Raw genomic sequence first — 27,239 nt, forward strand, 5'->3', positions numbered from 1 at the left:
TTTCTAATTCTTTCTTCTTTTTAGAGGATAAGTATGAAATGATCCTGCCCCTTTACAGCAGCTTTGCCAGTTTCCCAGAGTAAAGTTTTAAGATGTTTCATAGAGACTTATATCTACTCCCTCTTTAAAAATTGATTAAAGTCGTGGTCCTTTAGCAGAGATGTGTTAAAGCGCCACCTGGTGGCTAACTTTTTTAAATTTATTTTTTTAATTGAACTAGAAAGAAACGCGCACGATCGCTTGTTGCCCTTAAGTGAATTTTTGTTTCTATCTGGGAGAAAAATTAATTCGAGATGATGAATGATGAGCTTGTATTCTTGATAATCTGGATGGTGTAACCTCCAACTGTCACAAAGGTCATAATCTTCCGTGCATTGTTTTAAAGTGACAGTGGAGTGCCATGTGCTGTTATTAGTAAAAATGCCAGATCTATCATTATAAGATCCAGCACAGTATTAAAGTCATCACCCATTATGAGTTCTCAGCTTGGCAAGTTGTTTAGACAAGAAGATTTTTATGAGGAAATAGTTTGTCATCTTTGTTAGGACCATAAAAATTTATTGTTAGAAAAGACTTCTGGATGAGAAACTATGATTATGAGTGAATTTTATATTCTTTAATGGTGTGCTATTGGAGTCATTTAAATGGGTTTCTTGTAGCAGACATACACCTGCTGTATTTTGATTAGGTGGTCTATGACTTGAATTCTTTTTGCCTGAATTTCAATCCCAGCTTTAGTTGAAGGCATGAGCATGGCAAAGAGGGATTCATTAACTATTAACATCTTTAATGACTTTTGGATCTTCTCTAATTGACACAAGTTTCAACCATCCAGCTGTTGATCCGAGGTCAAAGGATACTGTAGAACCTTCAGCACCACTTATTAAAAGATTTAACTAAGTGTAAAGTGTATATATTTGAGCCTATATGTGTACTTTTGACCCTGTGTGGACTAGAGAAAATCCAAAATAAATTAAATCTTGTGCACCTAATTCTTGTTATTTTTTATTTATTTATTTATTGGTGTTATTTTAATTTTTTAATTTTATTTATTTATTGGTGCTATTTTTATTTTTATTTTTTTATTTTATGTATTTATTTATTTATTGGTGTTTTTAAGTCATTAAAGATGTATGCTATACAATCATTCCACCCTGGAAAAAGAACCATTCAAAGAAATCATTAAAAGCCCCAAATTACCATGATGTACACGCCCACGGGGTGAATCTAAACTTCTGTTTGTTTTTAATATTATATTTTACAGTGCTTTGTTGTTGTTGTTGTAGGCACTCAAACCCTGCTTTGTCTGGAGCACCTGTGGCACTTTCACTCCGTATTTTGTCTTTAACTCTCGATATTTTCTCTAATATTACAATTTTATCTCCCTCCGTGAAATCAGCCGCTCTGCTGCCAGGTCATGTTTGTGATTGGTAATATACACCTGCCCTTTCACGAGAATGATTGCTGGATTGATAAACGCTGGGTTGAGTTACAGTATATTTATTCATTCATGAGATTAAATTTCATGACATTTATAAATGCATTGTCTTTCAGTATAAATGAATTCTCTTTATTATTTTGCCCCAGGAGTAATTCTGCTGGTAGTAGTATTGCTTTTTTGCAGACAGTATCTTTAAAACAAATTAGGCTACCAGGCGGTAACCTCCCTCTCCAGCCGTCATATTACCGTAAACCTGAAACAAACTGCTCCCCCTCAATTTTCGCACAGTTATAGTAGAGATAATAAGCTGACCTGTTATGTAATTATCACCCAACAGGCTTTGAGCTGCAGGAACTGCAAAAACCTATTATTTTCAAAGACGTTGATTCACATTAAATGAGCTCAGCAGATGTACATCAGATTGTCAACAACTCTTTTACCAATATTACGGTTCATGTTGCCAGGGAGGGACTGAAAACTATAGACACAATGGAGCTGCAGTGACCATGTATGTAGCAAGTGCTTGCATTTGTAACCCAGAGCATTATGTAGTGTCTCTCAAACTGTCAGCGTAATGCTAAAGAGTTTTCGTCCTGGGACTAGTATCAGTGAGCTTACTGTTGCCTTTGCATTATCGAGCTATCTCCGTAAGTGACACAGGATAGCGGCAGTGCAGTGCACCGTTAGCTAGCTAGAGCGTTAGCTCGGTATTATAGCGGTCTTGTTAGTTTTAAATATGGAGTTTCCTTTTGACATAAACCAATTATTCTCCGAGAGGATCTCTGTCATGGATCAGACCCTGATTGCAGGCCGCAAATCTGCAGGAAGGTAAGTTTCAAAGGTCTGCTTGTCTCTTTATTATTAGTATTTTACATTTTAGTTCCTGATATTCAGTTCAATTGAATCCAGGTTTTTAACTCAGGTTTATTATATAGGCCCAAATCACAACAACTGGCTTCCAGGTGCTTTATATTGTAAGGAACAGACCCGACAGTATTCGGGAGAAAACCCCAACAATCAAGCGACCTCTATGAGCAAGCCCTTTGCGACGGTGGAAAGGAAAAACTCTGTTTTACAGGAAGAAAGCAGGCTCAGGGAGGGGCGGGGATGTGTCGCAACTGGCGGGAGGGGGGAGTAAACAAAGAAGAGAGAAAAGAAAAACGAGAGAAGAGGAAGACAAGACAAAACAGAGCAGAGACAAAAATGTAATTCTGCAGTGATACATATGCTGGCAGTGAGAAGAGGTGCAACAAGTCCCGCAGCAGTCTGATCCACATCTGTGAGCTTTATAAACATGAAGGTATTGGGTCTAAACTTAAAACTGTGTTAGAATAATGTGATAAGCTCTTTAAGATATAATGTGGCCGGATTAATCGAGACTTTGTATGTGAAGAGAGGATTTTTAAATTAAATTCTGAATTTAACTGGGAACCAATGAAGAGATGCCACTATGTGAGAAAGATGATCTTGCGTTCCATTCCCTGTTATTACTCTTTATGCAGCTTTTTGCATTGACTAAAGGCTTTTTAGAGCAACTAGTTAATTACAGTAATTCAGCCTGGAAGTACTGAATGCATGAACTGTTTTTTCAGTATCTGTGTTTAGAGATATTGTGCAGAAAGCAGTTGTACACACACTGATCAGGCATAACATTATGACCACCTGCCTAATGTTATGTTGGTCCCCCTTTTGCTGCCAAAACAGCCCTGACTCCACTAGACCCCTGAAGGTGTGTTGTGGTGTCTGCACCAAGATGTTGGCAACAGATCCTTTAAGTCTTGGAAGTTGTGAGGTGGGGCCTGGGCTGTGGATCACACTGGTTTGTCCAGCATATCCCACAGAAGCTTGATTGGATTGAGATCTTGGCGCTTTGAAAGCCAAGTTAATACCTCAAACTCATTGTTGTGCTCCTCAAACCATTCCTGAACCATTTTTGCTTTGCGGCAGGGCAAAAATGACTGAAAGAGGCCACAGCCATCAGGGAAAACTGTTTCTCTGAATGGGTGTACATGGTCTGCAACAATGCATAGGTAGGTGGTACGTATCAAAGTAACATCCACATGGATGGCAGGACCCAAAGTTTTCCAGCAGAACATTGTCCAAAGCATCACACTGCCTCCGTCTGCTTGCCTTCTTCCCATAATGCATCCTGGTGCCAGGAATTCCCCAGGTGAATGATGCACCTGGCCATCCACATGATGTAGAAGAAAATGTGATTCATCAGACCAGGGCACCTTCTTCCTTTGCTCTGTGGTCCAGTTCTAATGCTCACATGCCCATTGTTGGCACTTTTGGCAGTGGACGAGTGAGCATGGGTACTCTGACTGGTATGCAGCTATGCAACAAAACACACTGAGGTACACTGTGTATTCTGAAACCTTTCTGTCAGAACCAGCATTGCATTTTTCCTCAGTTTGAGCTAAAATAGCTTGTGTCTTGGATCAGAGCACACAGGTTAGCCTTGGCTCCCCACGTGCATCAATGGGCCTTGGCCACCCATGACCCTCTCATTGGTTCACCAGTGCTTTTGATAGATACTGACCACTGCAGACCAGGAACACCCCACAGGAGCTGCAGTTTTGGAGATGCACAAGTGTGGCTTCACTTTGGATTTTCTCTGTTCCACACAGGGTCAAAATTATACATACAGGCTCAATCATACATACACCAATTTAAATCTTTTAATAAGTGGTGCTGAAGGCTCTATAATATTTTTTAACTTTGCAAGGCCGAGGCCTGTTAACTTCTCGTTAGTAATCTTGATTGACTACAGCTGGCAGTTTCTCCTTCCCAGCAATAAAAGTATTTGTTTGATGGCACTAAGTGAATAGTTCAAGGAACTCAGAACAATTGTAGATTGTTGGGAAGGTTTCTTGGAGCCATATCTATACAGCTGCAGATGCCAACATCATGAGTTCAAACAATTGTTCATAAATACAAGTTTTTTTGGATGTGTCACTGTTTTGCCAAGGTCTGGAAAAAGGCCCAAACTGACACTGTCAGATGAGAGGAACTTGGTTAGTATGTTCAGAAACCACCAAGCCTCAAGCCTGCCATGAACTGGAAACTGCTGGAACACCAGCATCACTGCTCACATTGAAGCAAATTTGGCATTGCCATGGACTGAGAGGGTGGCAACCATGGAAGAAGCCTTTGTTCCAAAATAGACACCTTCAAGCTTGATGGAAATGGCAGATGCCCACATAGACAAACTAAATGCCATCTGGACAAAAATATTATGGTCAGACAAGATAAAGCTTTTTGCAAGTTGTTTTCTTGATAACTGCCCAGGGTTCCCTGTCATCCCCACTGCAAAATATTTCATTCCAGCAGCACACCAGACAGACAATTAATTACAGATGGACTAGCAGGACTAGTCCTATATGTTTGCAAGTCTGGCACAGCCTCACTCAAAGCAGCTGCTGTAAGGCCTACAGCTCCTGCAACAGGATCACAAACTATGTGACCTTGTGGGGTGTGTGAGTGATACAAAGATCCATGCCCACAAAGTAGTGCCGGCCAGCATCAGTCCTTATTTTAAGGCCATGTTTACATCTCAGAAAAGCAGACCTTTGAGGTTGAGTTCCAGTGCATCGAAAGAGGGTTCTGATTAGGGGCTGATTGCCTGGCGCTGCCCCGGGCTGAGGTACTGTTGCACGGGGCTGAGAATTTCTCTCAGAACCATAGAAAGCCAGATGATCTGGATCCTGGAAACTGCATAGGCATTTCCTGCTTCGCAGAGACTTACAGATGTCATGATCTGTGCCTGGCTGCAACCAAATTCATCTGTGAGTACTGCCAATGTGATGACTGCCAGAGGAGACTGTATTTTATGCCCTGGAATCATGGATCAAATGTGATGGAACTGAAGGACAGCAGCATCTGGGTCAGCTGCTGCACTGTGTTCGCCTTCAATTGCTCAGCATCAAATTCCTCACTCGCCTGTGTTACGCCCTGTCCTAGTGGAAACCAGACTGCAACACAAATGTGACTCCCCTGCTCCCAAGAAGAACCAGTGCCAGAGTGAGTTTCAAAGTCCCAGACAGAATAGTGAATTTATATTCTGCAGGTGGGTCATCTGGGTTCTGCATTTACATGTTCTGGGAGAAAGAAGTAAAGTGTCTAGAATTAAAAAAAAAATGAAATGGGCTGTTTGTCTAACCATATTCTGCTCTTTGGTTGTCTTTGCAGGCCAGATCTTCAAGCTCACATAGCCACAGTTATTGATGAACTTGGGAGGGCTTCAGCAAAGGCAAGTCTGTGTAGTCTGTTTAGTTTTCTGTGTAAAGACGTGTGCCAAAAGAAAACATTCTGCTGTTTTCATTGTATAAATCTTACTATTTTCCTCTCAGTCACATGCTCAGGTTTCAGACTGCTTTAAGTAGTTGGTTTCCAATATTTATTTATTTTACCTATTTTCAGAACAAGCAGATGTCAGCTTTTCATGAATTTCTTTGTACTGTCATCTGCTAAAGCCACAGCACACCCACAAAGTCATACACTAAGTTTATATGTACACTGTCTCCTTGAGTAGAATCATGGTGTCAGATCATATTCCAAATCAAAATCACAATAAACAGAGTTTCTATGCAGTCGATTGACGACATCAAAATATCACTACTTATCTTACCTTCAGTATTTCCGGAACCATGTTTTCCAGTTCAGTTGGCACATACAACAATTAACTCTGAAATGATAACAAGATTCTTGATTTGCTTGCTTTGCTTCAGAGACAGGGGTGATAAATATGAACACGTTTTCAGTCTCTGACTTTTTGGACCAACAACAAATATTTCTGTCTTGTTTGAGATATCCAGCAATAAATATCATCAATGCAGCTCATTACTTTGTGAAAAGAGGATAGAGGACAATTACAGCTGTGTATCAACAGCATAAAAATGATGGACTATATCATGGTTGTTGTGGGAGCATGTAGAGGTTAAAGAGTAATGGACCAAGGAGAAACCCTGATTGAATTTTTGTGCAGTTCTAAAACTGCTAATTGAAGCATAAAAACTTCCACCTTTTAAGTGCATTGAAAGCCAATCAAGAACCTGACCTGTTTAACCAGTCACGAAGCTTTTCAATTAGATTGTGATGATCCACAGTGTTAGAAGAGGCAGTGAGATCAAGAAGAGTCACTACTGAGCTTCAGGTCATTGATGACTTTAGTAAGGGCTGTGCTATGATTGGATCTGAGCCCTGATTGGGCCTTATCACAAAGACTGTGACAAGAAAGGTATTCATTCAGTTTTTTTGTAAACAATTTTTCAAATATTTGAATATTTGTTCTTGCAAAAAGAACCAAATTTGTCACTTATCTGTTGAAAAAATTCAGTTGGCATGGTTTCGGAGGGGTTAAGTAGTTTATCAATGATGAAAATTAAAAAGCAGAGTTAGACTGGTTATTAATCAGTTGGGAGATGTAGGATTGTTTGGATGATTTTATTTCATTGTAGCAGTAAAGTGGATTTGTATATATTTCAAAATTTATCTGTAATTTTTCTTTTCTATAATTTCTCTCAGCTCGCCTTAAGATTCCTTTTGCCATCTTAACCTTTTCACAATTTCTCCAGGATGCCTTAGGTGCACCATGTACATTAATAGTTTTGACAGGAGCAATATCGTTAAAAACTCAAGAAATGGCATCAGCAAAGTTGGTATTTGTTTGTACAGATGAACAAAATACTTCTAGAAATAAACAGTTGTGATCAGAGATGGCATCATCTAGAACATTTGTGATTGGGACATTGAGGCTTCTAGAAAACCTCAGAACAAGCATGTGACGTTGGGTCCAGTCACATGCTGTTTAAAATCAAAGCATTCTAATACTAACCTGTATGACCTCTGTGGTGTCGGAGCTGATGCTGCTGTCAGTGTTTGAATATTGAAATGACCTGAGATAATAATACAAATTTTGTTGTCATTTTCTAAAAAAAAAAGTTTACCAATTTCTTCCAAGAAGCCATCTTAGTCTAGGAGGATGATATTCAATTAAATTTTATATATACAGTGTGAAATCACAACAGTCGCCTCAAGGCAACTATTGGAAGGTAAAGACACTACAGTAATAAACGACCCCCTATGAGCGAGCAGTTGGCAACAGTGGGAAGAAAAACTCCCTTTAACAGGAAGAAATCTCAGGCAGAACCAGGCTGAGGAGCAGTCAGAGAGAGCCAGAGATTAATAATAACTAATGATTACATGCAGAGTGGTGTATAAACAGAGTGAAATGAGGTGAGTGAAAAAGAAAGACTCAGTGCATCATGGGAACCCTCCAGCGGCCTAGGCTTATTGCAACATAACCATAGTAAACTGCCTATGTCACCTATTCCACATGCCAGCTCTGTGTTATGTAACTTATAGAGACATGCACAGTACACTCCATCACTGCTTAAACTTCTAATGGTCTCTGTCAACAGAAGAAATTTGCTGTGCAGGAGAGACTTTTTGATATGACGGAAAGCTTTAAATAGCCTTTTAAAATGCCATTGGCAATAAGATATGAATGTGAACTTTGACAGAGATGTTTGCAAAGAACTGTCTGGTGAAGAATACTGAAGTGTTCAGTTGAAGTGACCTGAATTGAAAAACTCAGATGACACCTTTGTGATAATACTGTTTCTATATTTTTAACAACTTTCATGTTTTCTTCCCTCAGGCTCAACAGCTTACAGCACCTATAACAAGTGCTTCCAAGCTGCAGTCCCAGAGGCATCAGCTCTACCTGCTGAAGGATGGAGAGAGCAGCGGGTACGTCACACATCCTTTCCTCAGCTTTCACTCATTTTTCATGCACAAGCGTTCCACTGTTTGTCTCTGGAATGACTGAGTCGGTGTTTATCGGTAGGACCTGCTCAGCTCACCGGTGCTGAGTCATGTTGAAATAGTAAAGCATGCATTGTAGTGTTGACATGTAGAAGACACTGTGTTTAATGCACATGACAAGGGCTCTCCTCAAATCATCCAAATGGAAAAACAAAGTTGATATTTGTATTTCTTATTGCTCGTTACTCTTTATTAGGCACCCCCACCCCCGGTCCAAGTCAAACTAACCCCCCTCTCCTGTCTTCTAAATACAGAGGACGCGGTGTGGTTGTGGGATTTCTGAAGGTTGGCTACAAGAAGTTATTTTTGCTGGTGAGTCAACAATTTACTTTAATTCTTTTAAGTTCTCTCCTTTCAGCCTAGCTTTAATTACAGATAGCACTGATTTCTGTCTGTTTGAACTTCCTGTATAGCTTTTCAGGTATGCTTGCTGTGTTTCCTCCACAGGACCGACAGGGTGTGCACATAGAGGCAGAGCCGCTGTGTGTTTTGGATTTCTACATAGCAGAGAACCTGCAGCGAAATGGCTATGGGCTGGAGCTGTTTGATTTCATGCTGCAGGTGAGACATTCCTCTCAAATGACTGGAAACCTGACGGGGCTCTTTGTGGGATTCATTGTTTGTCAAGACGGGGTGGGATGGGCTGAAAGCACAGACAGTATATAAAAGAGGAAGGCTCGTTCAAACAGGTGAGTTACAGGAAAAAGTGCAGAATACCTCATTTTTATTTAGCCTTTTTGGGTTCTATTAGAACTGTTTGGAAAACACTGACAATGAAACATTGACTGAGGCAACTTGTCTATCCACTGAAATGCTGAAAGTGGCACTACGGATTAATATTGAGTCAAAAACATTGAACTCTGTAGAAGAGTAAAATCTTATTTGTGTTCATAAGCTTAACTGCTAACTAATGAACAACCACCAACAAATTAAAATGCAAAGTACTTATTCAGTGATCCTGAAATATTCATCCATACAGCCATCAGTCGCTTGGCTTCATTTCATACACATATACTTTGTACATGTAAGTAACTATTTATTTCACCAGCCAGCCTCCTCCTGGAATCCACACGCACAGACATCTGAAACAAAGACGCACACATATAAGCATGTGCTGCAAAAACATTTTCATTGTTTACTCTCTAACAAGCTGCTGCGTGTTGAGGACTGAAACATAGAACACACACAGGGGTGCCAGAGGCAGTGCACACCCCTATGGATGTGTGTGTGTTTCAGAGCTGACACCAGAGTGGTGTTTTATGTTCATCAGAAGTACTCCACGGGTCAGTGGAGTACTTCTGCACTACACTGCCAGTACAGCAAATAAAAGCTGCTTCAGGAATCCAGGTGATATAAGTTGTCACAGATCAAAATGGAACAATATGATACTGGTACCTAATATGATGGTACTAGTGTTGCAGGTCATTGCTGTGTTAATAACTGCATGTATTTGTTCACACGCACTCTCTCTCCTCTTTCCCCTCCTCAGCACAAGAATTTAGAACCAGTGCTGATGGCTTATGACAGGCCCTCACCTAAGTTGCTGTCTTTCCTGGCAAAGCATTACTGCCTGACACAGAGCGTTCCTCAGGTACAGGCTGCACTTCACACTGTAGTGTGTTGGAATAGTTTGATGTGTTCTGTCTACTACACACTGTATTTAAACAGATCTGCCTCTCGTCCACTTTTCCAAATGAAAATGTGAACTTTATTACCTCAGAGGAACAAAGAAAATGCACCTGACTTTCAGTGGGTTTCTCTTCTGACCATGGTTATAATTAGACTCCACTTACACACCCTCCTCTTTCTCATTTGAGTTTGGATATTTTTAATACTGCTGTTTTGTTTGAAATCTGTAGTAGATTTTTTTTTGAGACAACAAGGTGTCCAAAAGCTGTTTGTATAATGCACTCAGTTAATAGTGTCACATTCTGTTGCCACTACAAGGCAACAACATCCAGTATACAGTTCAAATGATTCCAAACTGTATCACCTTACAGTAATTCGATTACTTCAATTCAGTTGTATTTATATAGTGCCAAATCACAGCACGCAGCCACCTCGGGGTGCTTACTTTAAGTTAAAGGGTATTTGCTCTTTGGAACAGTTTAGATTTAGAGGTTTATTTCAGCTGCTTTCTTGGAGGGTTTGTGAAGATCTGCCTTTCTCGTTAAAATACCCCAAAGATGTTCTGATGAATGTCAGTTGGCCAGACCATAGTTTTCACTTCTGTGAGAAGTCTGGATTTTGGCCATGTGCTTTGTACCATTATCATTATATTCATCTTCATGCAGGCTTCTGTGGACTTTAAAACGGGTCTCAGAAGGTATTTTGGTGCATCCGCACAGCCGCAGTGGCATCTATAAATGTCATCTCCACAGTATTTTTTGCATATAATATAATTGCTCTCCATGTAAATTATCTGAACTTAACAAAGATATCTTGATCTCATCTGACCAAAAATGTGCTCTGATGATTCATCAGCCAACTTTTCATGTTCTCTAATAAAGTTTAGTATTGCAGTTTTATGCCAAAGAGTTTCTTTACTTGATGCCTTTCATAGAGGTTGACATTATCAACAAGGCTTCAGATTGTGAGCTGTATTGTAGGCTGAATGCACAGTTACCAACTTTTCATGAGCAATTTTAGTGATCTTGGTTTCCTTATTATTCTGTCCAGGTCAATAACTTTGTGGTGTTTGAGGGCTTCTTCCTCAACAGAGCAGGTAACTTTTTTCACCACTTTGGTCCCACTGCTGTTCTGAAAGACGTTATGAAATTGTGATAACATGAACGATGAGGTGTTGCTCAAGAAGCAGCTCCAAACATGAGAAGCTTCCCGGTGGAGCTTTTGTTTTGTTACCGTTCTTGGTATTTCTAAATCAACACAGAATTTGCTTCCCATTGTTTGGAAATGAGGGGGTACAGTACGAGAACAACCATGCTTTTGTGGCTACATGTTCTCGAGTTCAGTTGTGTAACAATTAGAGTGTTACACCTTGAAGTAAACTGTTGGATTTTTGCCATCATATTAAGTTTATCTCTTTTATTACATGCTTTTGTGGAAGTACATATTTAAGTTTAAATGGGGCACTCAACCCAAAAGAGTGCTGCTCTGCTTTTATTCCATTTCCAAAATCTTTTGTTTCAACACACTCTCCCAGGGTCACCCTCTTCTCCTCTGAGGGCTCAGAGGATGTACGGCTTTTTGTAAGGACTTTTCTCTCTTTTTTTTTCTCATACATCTTGTTCCCTTCCCTGCCCTTCCTGTTCCTTTTTCCTTTTCCGTTTCCTTTGAACTTTGTTCAGTTTAATATGTATGATGCTTCAGTTTTTTCCCCATCAGTTGTATATATCTCCTTACTGTATAGGTACAATATATGCCATGTGTAATGTATCATGTCATACATTGAACCTACAGTCCCAGGTGTCAGAGTACTGCAGTATTCAGAGAAATCCACAACCTGCACCTCAGATCCCCCCAGACCGCCTGACTGAAGGAACAAGATCTGCTTGTTTCCTGAACCTCTGCTGTCTGTCACTTTGTTAAAAGCAGCTAAAAGTGCTGACACTAAATTATTGTAACTGCAAACAACAAGGCAGTGGTTAACAAGATTTGCCTGACATCAGCCTGGATTGCCTTATAGTACAGATCAGGAAAAGGTGCCAAGCGAAAATAAATGTAAGAAATATTGAAGGAGATGGTGGAGATTTATGGTCTTAGTTTATTTTACAGGGGAGTTGGAGAATGTATTTGACTGCACCTTATGAGTATGACAGTACTGATACTTTAAGGTCCATATTGAACTGTTGACTTGCAGACAAAAAAAATAATTTAAACATTGGATTCTTGCTATTTCAAACTGCTCAGGTAACTGAACAAAAACAGAATAAAAGACTGAGTCCATAATGATCATGTCAGGAACGGTCTGCAATGACAACATTCGGTCCAGTTTTAGTTTCAGGTTTTGGAGAGAAATTTTGCTTTAATTGCTAAATCTCATGTGAGCTGCTGATGTTGCTAACATATGAATCCTGTTTTAGAGCAGATCCTCCCTTTCACAGACAGTTTCCCAGCTGTCAGCACTAGAAATCCTTTTAAAAAGTAGAAATGGTCCTGCCAGAGGAAACACTTTTTAACTGTGTGGAGCACAACGGTCTAAAACCATCAATATCACCTTAAATTATTATTAAATACTTATGTTAATTTATCAAATTAGAAATGTAATTTGATTTGCAGTTACATTTAGAAATGTAGCTGTTTCACTTGTTAGTGATGTGCCATGTAAACCTGTAAAATTTCAGTATAATGCGCCAGATGATTTCTAATATGAAACAGAAATGTAATATGAAATGAGTTGCTGTTTGTATCTAGCCTTCTGCTGACACTAAGTCAGCATGGTTTGAAGTGGACAAAGATGCTTAACACACCTCCAGAGTAACACCACAACCAGCTAGTGTAAACAGACATGGGATACACTGAAATGGCTGATTAACGCAACACTCACAATGTATGTTATGAAACTATGTACAGTACCAGTCAAAAATTTTGGACACTCACCTGTAGCTACACTGACTTATATTTTCATGGCAGAATTCAGATGTAACATCACCAGCAATATATTTTTCCCCTTTTTTAAAAGAAAATGCATAAAACCCCGTAAGTTACAGCAACGCCACTTCCCTCTATCCACAAGACATCACGCACTCACTGAAGTGAATTAATTCAGTAGTTAACAAAAAAATTGATTAATTACGAGTTGCTACAAGTTGGAGGAGTTTAATTATCTTGTTGAAGAGTGAGAGGAGAGGGGAGCGAGATACTGACAGACGGATTGGGGCTGCAGCTGCAGTGATGGAGAAGCTGCGTCGGTCCGTCGTAGTAAAGAAAGAGGTGAGCCTAAAAGTGAAGCTGTCAATTTACCAGTTGATCAACGTCCATTCCCTCACCTATGGTCACAAGCTTTGGGTAGTGACCAAAAGAACAAGATTGCAGGTAGAAATGGTAGAAGTAAGCTTCCTCCACAGGGTGGCTGGCCTCTCCCTTAGCGATGGGGTGAGGAGTGCAGTCATTCCCGAGGGGCTTAGAGTACAGCCGCTACTCCATCTTTGGTGAGGTGTTTGAGGCATGTCCTACAGGGAGGAGGCCCCGGCGCAGACCCAAGGCACGCTTGGCTGGCCTGGGAACACCTCTCTATTCCCCACGGATAGGCAGAGGTGGCTGGGGAGAGGGAGGTCTGGGTTTCTCTGTTTAAGCTGCTGCCCCCACGACCCAGCCCCGGATAAGTGAACAAAAATGGATGCATGGATAGTTAGTTAATTAATTAAATGGAAAATTAGGTAGGAAAGTAAATGTCCATCAATCTGTATGTGGAGGAGTGTGAATGTGTGCGAATGCTAGATAGAAAGAACTTAGGTGTAGAAAAAAAGTGTTTGTATGAATGGGTTTGAAAAAATATGTAGGCATTGATTCATTTCTAAAATGTGACCCAAAAAAAGTTAGTTACATTGTTGCTGTGTTTATTAACTTTGTATTAATTTCTCTTAATTATTTACTTTCCAAACTCTCCATGAATTGCTAACTTATTGTGGTGGAGGGGTTTGTGTGTCCCAGGGATCCCAGGGGAAAACCCCCCCAGGGGAAGGTGACTGAGGCATGTTGTATAAAGTGCTTTGAGTGTTTAAGTAGAGTAGAAAAGTGCTATATAAGTCCATTTACCATTTACTATTACCCTGACCTCCGGTGTTCAGCATCTGTTTCAGGGATTGCCACCATGGCAGCTCCATGAGCTTCAACAATGAAGGTGTGGAACATGGTCCATTTAGAATCAATGTCCTCAGCCTCCCAGAATGCCTCTGCCAGACATCTAGAGTGCACCCTCACTATATGTTTAGGTGTGTCAGGTCTGTCCTCCCCCACCACCGGATCCAACTCATCACCAGGTGGTGATCAGCTGACAGCTCAGCTCCTCTCTTCCAAGTGTCCAGAACATATGGCCACAAATCTGATGATACTAGGGTGTCCTGGTGCCACGTGCACTTATGGACATCCTTATGTTTGAACATGGTGTTCTTTGTAGACAAACTGTGGTTTGCACAGAAGTTCAATAACAAAACATACTGTTTGCGCGAATGCGCCAAATAACAGTATGTTGTTTGGACCCATTTCCTGGCCAGAATATGCTGGAAAACAACCCTCGTGTCCACCGGAAAAAAACTCCAGCATACAGGCAACAAGCCAAGGGGATACAAGGATTCCCACCACGAGCCCGCCGCCTCTCACCGAGGGCAACTCGAGACTGGAACAGAATTCAGCCCCTGTCCAGGAGACTGGTTCCAGAGCCCAGGCCATGCGTCGAGGTGAGCCCGACTATATCTCTCAACCTCATGCACTAGCTCAGGGTCCTTCCCCACCAGAGAGGTGACGTTCCATGTCCCAATTGCCATCCTTGATAGCTGGAGATCAGTGTGACAGGGCCACTGCCTTTGGCTCACATTGCACCTCTCCCCTACAGCACCTCCTGCACATGGTCGGCGCATGTCTCCCCTTTCTTGCTGCACCTGGCCGGGGCCCACGGGCTAAGGCCTGGCCACAAGGCGCTCTCCCTTGAACAGCTTCCCCAGGCCACCCTATCCCAGGCAGGGTAAACTGTTTTGGTGATCTCTCACGAGGGTCGTCTGAATTGTTCTTTGTCTGGCACCTCACCAAGGACCAATTTGCCTTGGGAGACCTACCGGGGGCAAAACCCCCCAGACAACATAGTACCTGGGATCCCCTGGGACCCCTCCACCATGATAAGTTGGCAATTCATGGAGTGTTTGGAAAGTAAATAATTAAGAGAAGTTAATACAAAGGTACATTTTAGAAATTAATGAATGCCTACGTAATGAATGCATACATATTTTAGTGCATGGCACTTTATGATAATAATTTAGTTCTTTATTTTTAATATCAACAGTTTTGTGCTTCCATACAAAGGAGCTTATAAAGGATATGTTGGGCTGTGTTGTAAGGAGGGGGATTTGGGGGTGGGGCATGTTCCTTTTCTGGCTCTGCTCTGAGTTTGTTCTCCTCTACAGTGGCCCAGTTGAGAAAAGTTCCCCCCAAAAAACCGGACGGCGAGATCAAGCCTTACTCTTTAATGGAGAGAGAAGGTAAACAGTCCTGTCACTTTGCCTTAGTGTTGACATTAAACACTTAGCTTCTATTCTAAGTATATGGTCATAAGAGTTTGTTTTTGTCTGAGTAACACTGATATAAACTGTGGAAACAAAATGTGCTGGAAAAAACTTGGAAGTTATCACAAATTCTTTTATGATGAGTCAGAAAATTGAAGAACCGATTGGAGCTGGTTCAACTTCTTAGACTGGGTTGTTCCTTAATAAAATCTTATACACTAACTCAGTGGAAACCAAGTAAATCCTATAGTTATAGCATGTAGGGGTTGTTACTCAAAAAAGTAATGTATTGTTACATGTTTAAAAAGTGATGCATTATATAACCTAATTATTCCTTGGAGAAAATAATTAATTACACTACTTGTTCCATTACTTTTGTGTTAATCCTTAACATGGTTTGAAATCCATTGTGATATAATTACCAGTTAACAATATAAATGTCAGGCTACAGGCTACCTTGACATCAATCCCCAACTTGAGCACATACATAAGAGCTCTTTTTTAGGGGTTAATTATAAAAGCTGAAACCAGGCCAAAGAGCACTTCAGTGATGCAGAAACAGGTGTGGGCAGAGTGTGATGGCTACAGGTAAAAGATGAATCAGCTGAAATTGCCAATGAAAGAACGTTTAATCTCTGCATACTGATAGAATGATATGATTTTTCTTAAAGTGAGCGTTCAACAAGGACAGAGGTTGTAAAATATGCTTTCAATTAGCACGATTCATAAAGTATAATTTTTTTTTTTTCCTGTCTAGCTGTTCGTCAGGAGCAGAGGAGTCTTCCCTGGCCATTTGCTCCTTCCCACTCCCCCCAGCGGTCGGTATACTCCCAGTACTCCCACTCCCTCAGCGTCGGATCCTCCCCCACCAGGGCACCCCCCCGAGTCGCCCCACCTTCTTCCCCTGGGGGCAACAGGGACCAGAGCCCACGGTCACCTCTCGTCGATCGCTGCAGAGCAAGACGCACGAGGTAAGAAGTCACACACATCCACTCGTTCTGGACAAACACCTTAAAGTGACTGTTGTTGTGATTTGGCACTTCATAAGTTGAATTGAATTGAATTCTGACACTTTAACAGGTCATAAATCAGCAAAATTCACCTGGAAATGCTACATGGAAATCCATATATTACATGTTTTGACATCTGCTGGCATGTCAAGGTCAGTTAGTGCAAATGGAATCTGTACAGTGTGTCGGCCTCAGTAACAGAAACAGCAGCCCTGTGGGAAGGAACACTGTTAGCAGATATGCTGACTTTGCAGCTGCAGATGTTCTCCCACGTGTGCAGGCTGTCATGTTCAGTTGAAGCAGGATTAGCAGTAAAAAGTTTGTGAGGCTGCACCCTCGTCATTGTCACTACGTCATTCCAACTGTCACTGAGTTGTTTACGTGGACCACTTGTAAATTCAGTGGATTCCATTTTGTTGCGCAATACTGAATGTGCTTCACTGACACTACTGTGAAAAAGTCTTGAGCCACCCCTTGTTTCTTTATATTTTGCTTGGGACGTAGGTGCAATAATTTAGTGGAACGTGTGCAAGCATAAATGGAAATTGTGGTCTTATTTCAGCTGCTCTTTACCTGCCTTTGTGGAAACATGCTTTCAACACAGTTTGAACTGTATGCTTCTTTGTCAGATTTTAATATTGACTATGAGCTGTTGAAGTAGCAACATGGTGTTCACAGAAGTCTGTGTGATCTTTGACAGTGGGCAGAAGGCCGACGACAATGCCAGTTCACATTATGGCTCAGTCACACTACAGTAATTATGGGATGGCAAAAATCACTGGTTAGCTGGTGACTGCATCAAACTGCAAATGGTTATGCAAACAGAGGTTGAGGTGCAACACCTTGAACCTCTGGGTGACCACTTTTGAAATGGGTGCATGTAGCTACTTGTTGTGCCCAGTACAAAAATGCAGCCTCATACTTACAGATGTGTCAGATTAAAGAAAAAAATGCAGCATCTTAGTAAGTTGTGGAGCAACATGTTGCCAAAACTGCTTCAGTTGCCATGTTGTTGTTCTGCAAGTCTGTGGAACTCTGAAAGGATGGAACAGCAGTCTTCCAAAATGTATTTCCTCATTTGATGTTTTGATGCAGGTGGTGGAGATGCTAACACTGTGTGTGGATTTTGCATGTTCCTGTGTGGCTTTCCTCAGGGCACTTCAGCTTCCTGTCACAGTCCAAAAGCATGCATATTACCTTAATTTGTGTCTCTGAATTGTCCGTGGATATGAGCTGGATGAAATTAAAGCCTACTTCTGTACACTTTCTTATGAAGTGTGCAGAATCGAGCACTACTTGAATGTATTGTTAAAAGTGCTTTGAGTGGCCAATAAGACTAGAAAAGCATGACATAAATACCAATCAGTTCAATTCAATTCAGTTTTATTTTTATAGCACCAAATCACAACAGCCACTTTATATTGGTCAAGGTCAAGACCCTACAATAATACAGAGTCCACTCCAGATGTGTTGGCATAGTATAAAACTTTTTCCTAGAACAAGGGGGAAAGCGGTCCACATCCTCTCACTGTAGTGGTCAGTGGTTTGGGTTTCTTGTCCTCCTGCTCGACATACTGTAAAGCGGGAGGATACTGTCCTCATACACTGTATACACTTTGGCTGTATACAGTGGAGAGTAAACAACATGGAGGATTTTAGGCTGCTAATGCTATGATAATATATGCTAATGATATGCCACCTCTTTCTCATGCCTGATTGGCTTACTGTCATCATGTGATCATATTGTGCTGTGTGATTGGTTATACCACTTGACCATTGACTGAAATGGAGAAAGTGGGGGTTCCAGCAGCTGACCTAGGTCACCGAGCAGCTGGCAGTAGCTAGATATGAGAAACTGGGGAATCCCAAATTTCCAGGTACAGAGCCAGTCTGTTTATAGTAACATCAGTTCTAGGCTGCAGCCTTACTGATTAGCCTGCGATGCCAACGTCTGATTGGCTGAGCGTTGTCTATCATGTTGGTCAGGTATGGCTAATGACCATAAATAGTACTGACTGTGACTCATCATCGAGCAATATTACTGCCATACGTACTGCTCAGCAATATTGCTCAAATGCAAACAACATGGTTGCATTATGTTTGTACATGTATGCCTTATAATTATAGTGATGTTATACATAATGCATTGATATCAGCAGATTATGTAGAATGGGTGCATTATTTAGTCATGTTCCTGTACACACGAGTATAATATAATGTGAATACCCTGTAAGTATGCATTATGTCTGGCTTATTGTTATAGATTATATAAAGAAAGCCATTATTTAGGATACACCCTTGTACAGGAGTGCAGTATATATACTTTCTCTAATTTGTTTACCATGGAAATATTTTGTCTGATCTAGGATGTTGTTACCAAAAAGTATTTGTAGAAATCTTGAAGATGATCACAGAATCTCAGTGTCTTACAGCATGCTTACGATTGTTTTGATTTAATGAGAATCGTTAATATTGAAAACATATTTTACTAACCCAGGGGTGACTAAAAGTATATGGATAAAAGGCCTTGCCTCCAAATCAGGGCAAAAATCATTCAGCAGAAAGTAATAAGATGTCTGCAGAAGAGTTTTCTATTATGAAATGGGGCTGTAATGTTATCCTGACTTCTACATTTATTTCATATTTTCATTAATCACAGGATATCCCCATCACTGATGCGTCTTGTCCAGTAATTTGTAGTTATTTTGCTGACCAGCTGCTTTCTAAACACACTCTCTTTCTGTCTCTTTCACTTCCCTTACATTTTTTTGTTGCCCATTCTACCCCATTTATTTTATTCCACTGATTAATTTTGTCTCCTCTTTCTGTCATCAATAGTTCCCTCAATAGATCTCAGCTAGGTTTTCATTGACCAGCCTTTGACTGGCACTGCTGCCCCTTCCTCTCAGAGGAATGGCTGAGGTGTCTTAGTTCAATAGATAGTCTGTTTCTGTCTTATACAGTGGGAGTCTGTTTTTGCTAGAATAATTATTCGACTCAAATAAGGAGAGAACGGGCTCCTTTTGGCCTTCTAGTTATCAGCCCAACAGACTGAAACTGGCTTTGTCTTATCTGCTTGACTTTTTTAGAACTCATTAAACAGCGTGCCACAAAACTGCTGTTGTGAAATTGCATTTTGTCACACAACTGTCACAGACAGGAATTATATTTAAACAAGGTGGTTAAGGCCGCACCTTTTTTCTTCAAAGTCTTAATGTCATTCTTCTTATTTTATGTGTTTTATTTGAATGTTGTACAATGCATTTTTTTTTGTTATATTTTAAGTTGTGTAATTGTGTCTTTTATTTTTTTCCTTTGTTAATTTTTTCTTTCTTACCATTTCATTGGCTCGGACTTCTATCCAACCGTGAGCTGGTCCCCTCTTTTCTTTACCTTGCTCTCTATCTTTTTTTGGCTTTCTTCTCATCCTCCTTTGCTGGCTGTTGCCATTTCTCTGGTAGCCAACAGGGTCTAGTTGCCAGATGCAACTTATACAGTCGGCACCTGGACAGCAGGGCTGCTGGACTGCTGGACAGACACTCTACAGGTAAGGTTTGGTAAAGGTGTTAATCACAGTTAAAAACATCCACAACACTGTTTGAAAAACAATTGGATTCAAAGTAAAATGTAAAAGTAAAAAAATGCAAATCATTTACACACTTGATTTACCAGGACAATAAATTTAAATTTTGGATTTTATACCAGCAACACATTTCAGAAAAATTAGGACATGCCAACAAGAGACTGGAAATGTGGTGTAAGGCTTTAAAAAATACAATAATAATAATAGCAATAATAATAATAATAGCAATAATAATAATAATAACAGCAACAATAATCAACAATAATCAACAGCAACAACAACAATAACAATAATAATAACAATATTATTATTATTATTATTATTATTATTATTATTATTATTATTATTATTATTATTATTATTACTATTATTATTACTATCCATAATAATAATAATAATACTAGCAGTAATAATAATAATATTATTATGAAGTCAGAAGCATGAATTGGTATCCCAGTCAGACATAAAGGGGTTTTATCACTGTGTGAAACACTGTGTGGGTGAGTAGTTGAGCACTTTGATAATAACATTTAACACAGAGGATTGTGTCATCTACAGAAGATAATAATAGGATGTATGTAAGGCCAGAGACTAATTCTGAGTGGCTGTGAATACAGTTCACCACTGCATCCATGCAAGTTAATACTCATCCATGTAAAGGGAAAACATATATTTAAAGGTAGGGTGGAGTTGGTGGAGATGAGTGTCAGCGGGGATTTTTGACAGGATAGCAGCAAGAGCAAAAGAGAAGGTTTACAAGACGGCAGTGAGACCTGCACCATCTCCAAACCGTACATCATAATGTACAGTTTGGAGATGGTGCCACTAATAAAAAGAAAGGAGGCAGAGTTGAAGATATTAAGGCTTTCACTGGGAGTCACCAGAATGGATAAGATTAGAAATAAGTACATGGGGGGACCGCTCCGGTCGAGTGGTTTGGAGACAAAGATAGAGAGGCAAGTTTGAGATGGTTTTGATACAGGAGGGACACTGGGGTGTACTGAGCAAAAGATGTTGAAAAGGGTGCTGCCAGGCAGGAGGATTTCAGGGGAAGTGAAATGAATGAAGGACAAAGTTGTTTTTTCCTGAAGTGAAAGAGGACATACAGAGGGTCTGTGTGATAGAGGAGGATGCTAGGGATAGGGTAAGATGCTGTGGCAACCCCTAAATGGAGCAGCTGAAAGAAGATGATGATGATGATGCTGTGTCCTGCGGTATAAAGAGGAGCGGGACCATTGAGCTTATCAGTGCACACTTCAAAAGCAAGTATCCATGATGATACGTGGGTGTGGAAGTGCATGTAACAGGGGTACCTTGCAAATCTGTGAAGACCATGAATGCTCAACTGTATTTACAGGTATTGGTGCAAAATGGCAACTATGTCTCAGACGGTAGTGCAGGCTGGCTAGCTAAAACATACTCCAGTCTAAAACATTGGGCAAAATACTCATACAAGATACGGTATTTCATACAGTAGTGTCAGCAGTGACAGTGTTTGGACACATTGGAATACATGTCTTCCATGTTGACTTATTACTGTAATTCATTCCTTTGATTCGATTGGCACTAATTTATAAACACGTTCCTCTTTAAAATTAGTGTCCTGAAATCAGTGGTGATAAAATAATCACAAAGGGACGCTGGAGCAGCCACAGCATATTAAACTGTGGTCAGACTATCCAGGAAATCCAGGAAATACATTTCATGTAATTCTCCACATACAGCTTGTTAAGTGCTTTTTTTTTTTATTATTAATCCGCAAAATAAAGTTGGAGGATACTGTACTCATACCATGCAGCCTCGTTTTCATGCCTGATTGGTTTAGTATGATCATATAGTGCTGTGTGATTGGCTATACCTACTTGACCATTAGTGACTGAAATGGAGAAAGTGGGGATTCCCAATATCTAGCAACTGACCCAGGTCACTGTGCAGCTGTCAGTAGTTAGTGGGAAATTGGAGAATCCCAAATTTGGAGGTATAGAGCCAGTCTGTTTATAGGCCTGTGATGCCAGCTTCTGATTGGCTGAGCATTGTCTGTTAGTCAGAGATGAAATAGTACTGACTGTGACTCATCATTGAGCAATATTATTGCCAACAATACTGCTCAGCAATATTGCTGAAATGTAAAGAACATGATTGCATTATATTTGTACATGTTTGTCTTATGATTATAGTGATGTTATACATAATGCATTGACATCAGCAGATTATGTAGAATGGGTGCATTATGTAGTAATATTCCTGTACACACACATGAGTATAATATAATGTGAATACCTTGTAAGTATGTATTATGTCTGGCTTATTGTTATAGATTATATAAAGAAAGACATTATTTAGGATACACCCTTGTACAGGAGTGCAGTATATATACTTTCTCTAATTTGTTTACCATGGAAATGTTTTGTCTGATCTAGGATGTTGTTACCAAAAAGTATTTGTAGAAATCTTGAAGATAATCACAGAATCTCAGTGTCTTACAGCATGCTTACGATTGTTTTGATTTAATGAGAATCGTTAATATTGAAAACATATTTTACTAACCCAGGGGTGACTAAAAGTATATGGATAAAAGTTTAGGGCAAGGCCTCCAAATCAGGGCAAAATCATTTAATGGCTTCTGTCCCGTGTGCAGTGCACACAGTCAGGTGCTGTGTTCCCCTTCCTTACATGTTAGCGCCTTGTGCTTCCTCAGGTCTGAGAGCAGTGGGAGATCAGTCATACACACTGGGATACACAGACACATGCAGGTTGGCCAATATTCACTCACAACAAAACAGGTATTCACACATTGACCCATTGATTGTTTCACAGGTTAACAAGCGTTAACTAAGAAAATAGAGGTTTAGTGTGCAGACGTGTGGCTGAAACACCTCAACATGTGGAAACATCGCAAAAACATCGCAGGTGTTTTGGTTTGTTTTAGTGGTGAATTTGTCACTATTAAAAAAAAAAAAACACCTAAAAGTTTTCATATGCAGACTCACATGAATGTGATTGACTGTTTATGCAGTTAGGCGGGAAAAAAATCTGAAGATTTTCAGACTTTGGAGCCTGTTCCCTTCTGGAATGGACTTCAGGACTCCACACACAAATAATTCAAGTTGTAGGCACACAATGTATTATACAGACAAAAGTTTGAGTACAAAATTAGGTTAACAAACTATAACATTCTGCATTTACTAACTATGTCATGGTCATAATACAGATGTTTGAGGCTTGTTCATAAAGTCATTAAAGTTTTCTTACTCATGAAAGAGAGTACCTGACGAGGTCTTGCTGTGGGTACCAGAGCATGCAACAGCCCACTCACACAACCATGAATATGGAGAAGTCAGTGTTCAATTTCATATCAGTAAACAATTTGACTGCGATCCTTGGATTTGAACTGTAGGTCTGTTGCTTGTTTTCCTTGCAGTAGTTAAGAAAATTGTATCTTTTTAGGTTATATGCATCCCCAAAATCAAATTGCATTATTCCTTCTGTTAACCTTGCGTATTTGAGCATTTCTGGCACCAAGCGAGGAGGAATTCTTGGGTCAAAATGTAAAGTTTCCCTCTGCACAGTGTTTCAGTCACATTTGTTTGCACATATGCTTACTATCCAGTATATTTTAATTACAATTTTAGTCCTCTACTCTCATTATTACCCTTTTACCAACTGCCCGTTCACCCAGGACCCAGCCTGTCTTGCTTCCGCCTCTCTCTACATCCACGAAGAATAGCATCAGCAGCCAGGCCTCCTTAGACAGGAGAGAAACACAGCGGGGCACACATCCTGAATCCTGTGGCTCTGAAGAGGAGATGAAGGTGTTGGACAGTTCACAGCATCCAGCAGGAGGCAACCAGAGACCTGTGTTGAAGGAGAATGACAGAGTTGAAGACAGAGACTTGTCATGGGTTGCAGGAGTGAACTGCTACACTGCCCAGTGGGTGAAGCAGAAGCAGGAATACAGGAGCACTCGGCCCTGGTGAATGTGTGATGGCCAAAATGTTGATGCTTAAAATGCTTTCAGACATTTTTGAGTTGAAGCTGTGACTTTTGAGTTGTTGATGGCCCTGATGCAGTAATTTATTAGTGAAGTGATGAGAAGTGCCCAAACTCAGTTCAGGGAAAATTACACTTCCAGTCTTTAAAAGGGATTTTATAATGTCTGCTTTGGGTGGCCTCCAAAGAGTTGTTCCAACGGTCAACTAGTTCATCTCATCCAGTTGACCAGGACTGGATAAGATGAACTAAATATAGAGCAGCTTTATTGTAGCACTCATCCATACTAATTGAAATATTGGCTTATTTAGTCAGTGGTGTTACTGGCTAACTCAGGTCCTTTTTTCATTGCAGTAGCCTTTGCACTGAGCATAGTTAGTTGATTCAGGGAAACAAAGAGTTGCACAAAACAGAAGTAAGTAATGCCACCTTGGTCCATAGTGACTGCTGTGTTTTAAGTAAATAACAGCATCAAAAAGAATCTAATAAAATTGTTTTGAGAATTTAATTTTGTATTTTTTCTATTATTTAACAAATGGATAATCGTCTGTTTAATTTTCAGTTATTCAGATTTGGGTTGTTGTATCCAAAACATCAAAGATTTTAAAAGAAATAATGCAATACAATACTCCTAATTCTCCATTTCTGTGTTTTGTGTGTATCTACCATCAACAAGCAGCCAAAGACACATCACTCTGTGTCCAGGCAACCTTTATGCTGACAGATTACCTTGTTTTATTTTGTTTTTTCTTTTCCTGAAGTGCCTTAGTGAGGCATTGGTCTACCACATTCTGCCAGAATGACTTCATAGTACCTTAGCATTGATTTTCCAAGTCTCTGAAAAGAGGGATGAACATCAGTGTTCCAGAAGGTGTTCCCTCAATTAGTTATTTGATGGTGTTGAGTGTGTAACACTGAGTCCAAATCCTCCAGTGGGTGTTTGGCTATATAGTGCATGTGACCATGCAGTGAACTCTGTGTTAGGTATTATTTTAAATGGTAACTCATATACCACTATACTTGTACTGTTGATGTTTTCATGTAATGATACAAATCCTTAAATATCTAGATGCTATGGTAGATTATAAAATGAATAAATAAAACATCTAGATAAAGGCATTATTGCATTATAATGGCAGGGTAATGCATGGTCAGATCTGCTCATAGTACTACTAACAGTGCGTGTGCCTCACTAGATCCGTGGCTGGCCGTAGGTTGCCCTGCGTGCTGATGGTACAGTCCAAACACAAAAGTGGATAATTACTAACTTTTACTGAGGCCAGCTCCAGACTGGAACAGAGCCCAGGCCATATCCATATCCACTAGCTCAGGCTCCTTCCCCACCAGAGAGGTGACATTCCATGTCCCGATATCCAGGGATCGTCCCGACACACATTGCACCCAACGCCTACGACACGTCCTGTGTGGTGGCCCTACAGGAGGGCAGGCCCACGTCTCTTCTTTGGGCTGTGTCCGGCCGAGCACCGCAGACTAATGCCCAGCCACCAGACGCTCTCTCTTGAGCTGGCTGGCTGGATGGATACTCATTTTTAATTTTTGTACAAAAATAAAATTCTGAAATAAATAATAAAAAACAGAGAGTGATGTATTTGTGCAGAAATGAAATAAAAATTATTCTAGTTTCAAACTAGATTGTCCTTTGTTTTAATTTGACGAACTGAACAATGACCTGCAAAGACTCGCATGAATAGAACTTCCTGCAACTTTCCAGTAACTGGATTTTCATGAATTAATGTAAACGTTTGTAATAAACATGACCTTATCACACTGTAGACCTTTACAGCAGGAGAACATATAAACTCAGCACAAAAGTTATGAAATTTGTGTTTGGTTGATTATTTCTTGTAACAATGCTTCTCTGCATGAAATCTTATACTGCTGGAAAGTCTGTTTAAATGGAGCAACATTTGTATGGAAAATGCGTTGGTGAGTTGTGCCAATGAAAAATGTGCCAAATCTCCTCTGCCAATGCCAAACAGCTCATTCTGCTATTTTTACCAAGTGACCAAGCTGGTAACCAGCATGAGGAGGAGGTGCCAGGCTGCTGTGACTGTGTATGGTTCTTCCGCATGCTAAGGCCCCTGTTTGTTAAGTGAATAAGTTGTTAAATTGACAATTGAGTCAGTCTGCTGTGGAGTTCCTGCTGAAGAGGAACAAACAACCTAAGCCAAAGACAAGAATTCATATTAGCATATATCACATTGGGCTCATATAATGTGCTTTCAAACAACATGAACATCAATATTTGATAAGACTAACACAGGATACAGACTCTATTTACACCATAGTACTTGAATGGCAGCCACCAGAGGAATAAAAGATGCACAGTTTTTCTTGCTAGACAGAAGTGCTAATAAGATGATTTCTTTAATACAGTTTCCCAATGGTCCCATTAATTCCTGAATTTGAGCACTTTGCTAGATGAACCCTCTTCAAAAACCAGAGGGCAGGGAGAAATTTTTAGCTCCTCTTGTTATTTATGGATGTTCAAAGCTTTGTTACATCATCAGGGCCACAGCAGGAGCTGTGTACACACATTTCATAGTGTATTTTCATCAGTTATTTTAAAAAAGAAGAAAGTCTTTTCCTGAAATGTCAGTGTTTACTCGGTCAGCTCGTACAGCCAAGCCTTTGGCATTGATTCTGATTAGTGCTGCTATTTCACAAGCAGCGACTTAAGTGCTTTCAGCTCATGTGTCATGGGACAGATAAACATGCTCTCTGTGCTGCTGTGTTATTACACAGCAGTATATAATATAAAGCACTTTACATAATGGCAATTCACAAGTCATTTCAAACACTACTGTTGAATTGAGTAATCTATGGCCCAGGCCTGTTCTGCACCGTGTGGTTCTCTTTGAATTTCTTGATACTTCTCACTCCAGTTCTTGACACTTGGAAACACTGTGATAACTTTGTATATCTATTTCCTGCATTGTGAGCATCACCATGGGAGGAAATGCAGGTGTGAAAACAGCCTTTGGGGTGTTGAGTCCCTGTGGTTTGTTTTCCCCTTTGGTGCAGTTCACATGTGCACATGTGAACACGGTAATCCCTTGATTACCTGGGATGCAGTAGATGCATCTATGTGTATGTATGTAAGCTCTCCATGTTCTCACCAGAACACAGCATCTTTTTCCTGTATTTACTTTTGTTCCTCCCACCCTGGACACATCCTACCAATAAAC

At 40.2% G+C, this 27,239-nt stretch overlaps 1 protein-coding gene across 10 annotated transcripts; it reads left to right on the plus strand.

The window, feature by feature from the left end:
• Nucleotides 1-1,881: 1,881 nt before the first annotated feature.
• Nucleotides 1,882-26,814, plus strand: atat1 (alpha tubulin acetyltransferase 1). Of its 10 annotated transcripts, none has more exons than XM_030740717.1 (13): nucleotides 1,884-2,269; nucleotides 5,633-5,693; nucleotides 8,103-8,194; nucleotides 8,524-8,581; nucleotides 8,717-8,830; nucleotides 9,759-9,860; nucleotides 10,949-10,994; nucleotides 11,433-11,478; nucleotides 15,349-15,423; nucleotides 16,205-16,418; nucleotides 19,919-20,004; nucleotides 22,739-22,823; nucleotides 23,720-23,919. In XM_030740717.1, the coding sequence occupies exons 1-13, from the start codon at nucleotides 2,178-2,180 to the stop codon at nucleotides 23,765-23,767; spliced, it is 1,119 nt and encodes a 372-aa protein (XP_030596577.1). In that variant the 5' UTR covers nucleotides 1,884-2,177; the 3' UTR covers nucleotides 23,768-23,919. The 10 variants fall into 10 exon arrangements, with proteins under 10 accessions (XP_030596581.1, XP_030596577.1, XP_030596578.1 ...); XM_030740718.1 differs by having other exon boundaries at nucleotides 22,739-22,793; XM_030740715.1 differs by lacking the exon at nucleotides 22,739-22,823 and having other exon boundaries at nucleotides 23,720-26,814.
• Nucleotides 26,815-27,239: the final 425 nt, after the last annotated feature.

This window comes from Archocentrus centrarchus, chromosome 11 (assembly GCF_007364275.1).
Source record: "Archocentrus centrarchus isolate MPI-CPG fArcCen1 chromosome 11, fArcCen1, whole genome shotgun sequence".
NCBI lineage: Eukaryota > Metazoa > Chordata > Actinopteri > Cichliformes > Cichlidae > Archocentrus > Archocentrus centrarchus.

Bases quoted from the DNA above. Each gene is read 5' to 3' on its own strand.
- atat1 (XM_030740713.1), top strand. From the start codon at position 2,178: ATGGAGTTTCCTTTTGACATAAACCAATTATTCTCCGAGAGGATCTCT. The intron at 8,831-9,758 runs GTGAGACATTCC...TCCCCTCCTCAG, and splicing joins TGTTTGATTTCATGCTGCAG to CACAAGAATTTAGAACCAGT. The intron at 10,995-15,348 runs GTAACTTTTTTC...TCTCCTCTACAG, and splicing joins CTTCTTCCTCAACAGAGCAG to TGGCCCAGTTGAGAAAAGTT.